The sequence below is a fragment of the Manis pentadactyla genome, chromosome 10 (assembly GCF_030020395.1).
Source record: "Manis pentadactyla isolate mManPen7 chromosome 10, mManPen7.hap1, whole genome shotgun sequence".
NCBI lineage: Eukaryota > Metazoa > Chordata > Mammalia > Pholidota > Manidae > Manis > Manis pentadactyla.
The window spans coordinates 39,817,429-39,819,072 of NC_080028.1; the positions used below are offsets into that span (position 1 = coordinate 39,817,429).

A 1,644-nucleotide genomic window follows, 5' to 3' on the forward strand; every position below is an offset into this window, starting at 1 on the left:
TCATAAATATAAAAAAATGCTGAGCAATTACGGTCATCATACAGGTTATCCTCTGGTAGAACTGCAAAGTAAAGTCTGAACTCTCTATCCAGATGCTCTGGAAGGCAAACTACTGTTCTCCCTGCCATGACCATCTTTAGAACAAGAATGAGCTTTGTGTTGCTCCAGCTGAAACATCATCTTCACCACTAATTGTCACTGTTACTTTCTCATTGGGATCCTCACTTTCTTTTTCTTCTTTTTCCATTTAGACCTGGACAAGTAGAGGACAGTAATGGGGAACCACACAAAAGTGACAGTGCTCATCCTAGCAGGTCTGACTGATGATCCACAACTGAAGGCGGTGGTATTTACCTTCCTGCTGCTCACCTACCTGCTCAGCATCACCGGCAATCTGATCATCATCACACTCACCCTGCTGGATACTCACCTCAAGACCCCCATGTACTTCTTCCTTCGGAATTTTTCCTTTTTAGAAATTTCCTTCACAACTACATGCATCCCTAAATTGCCGGTGATGATGGCAACTGGGGACAAAACAATTTCCTATAACAGTTGTGCAGCTCAAGTGTTTTTTGTCTTCCTTCTCGGAGCATCTGAATTTTACCTGCTGGCAGCCATGTCCTATGACCGCTATGTTGCCATCTGTAAGCCCCTGCATTACACAGCCATCATGAGCACTAAAATCTGCACACAGCTTCTCTTCTGTTGTTGGCTTGCTGGGTTCTTTACCATCTTTATACCTCTCCTCTTGGGCCTAAACCTTGATTTCTGTGACTCCAACACTGTTGATCATTTCTATTGTGACACAACTCTCATGCAGATCTCCTGCTCAGACACACGGCTCATCGAGACAATGGGATTCATTTCTGCTTCAATGACCCTTGTGGTCACGTTAGTATTGGTGATAATATTATATACGTACATCGCATTAACAATTCTAAAAATCCCTTCAGCTAATCAGAGGAAAAAAGCTTTTTCAACATGTTCTTCTCACATGATTGTGATCTCCCTTTCTTATGGCAGCTGCATCTTCATGTATGTTAAACCATCAGTGAAACAGAGAGTATCTTTTTCCAAAGGAATTGCAGTGCTCAATACCTCCGTTTGCACCACTTTGAACCCTTTCATCTACACCTTACGGAACCAACAGGTGAAACAAGCGTTCATGAATAATATACGGAGGGTTGTTTCTCTCTCAATCAAATGAATATCCTATTGCATCACATGTAAAGAAATAAGCAAAGTCGTTCCTAGTAATACCAGTGTATCCAATAGTCGCTTCCAATATAAAATTTCCTCCTTTATTTTGGTTTCTTTTCTTTGATATTCTGTTTTATCTTATTTCAAGCTTTGTTTTTACAAAAATCTTTGTTCCAAAGAAGGTAATTTTCTTTATAGTCTTCAATACAGATTATTTCCACTTTGTTTACTTTCCTGTGGATATCTGAAAGAAATTTAGCTGTTTTTCAATTTTTCCTCTTTTGTCTTTGTATTCTATCTAGTTAGTCAAGAATATAAAATATTTTTCATTAAAATATATTGAATATAGCATGCAATGTAAAGGTTATTATCATTCTTTCTTTGCACTTGGTTCTAACCAGGTTGTTACTAATGTTCACATTTATTTTTTATAATATTGCC

The 1,644-nt window shown here is 38.3% G+C and overlaps 1 protein-coding gene across 1 annotated transcript; it reads left to right on the forward strand.

Moving 5' to 3' along the window:
- Nucleotides 1-274: 274 nt before the first annotated feature.
- On the forward strand, nt 275-1,210 carry LOC130685090 (olfactory receptor 6C74-like). Its single transcript, XM_057508278.1, has one exon. The coding sequence runs from the start codon at nt 275-277 to the stop codon at nt 1,208-1,210; it is 936 nt and encodes a 311-aa protein (XP_057364261.1).
- The last annotated feature ends 434 nt before the right edge of the window (nt 1,211-1,644 follow it).

What these genes read in the sequence shown, in the direction of transcription:
- LOC130685090 (XM_057508278.1), top strand. Translation starts at nt 275, where the DNA reads ATGGGGAACCACACAAAAGTGACAGTGCTCATCCTAGCAGGTCTGACT.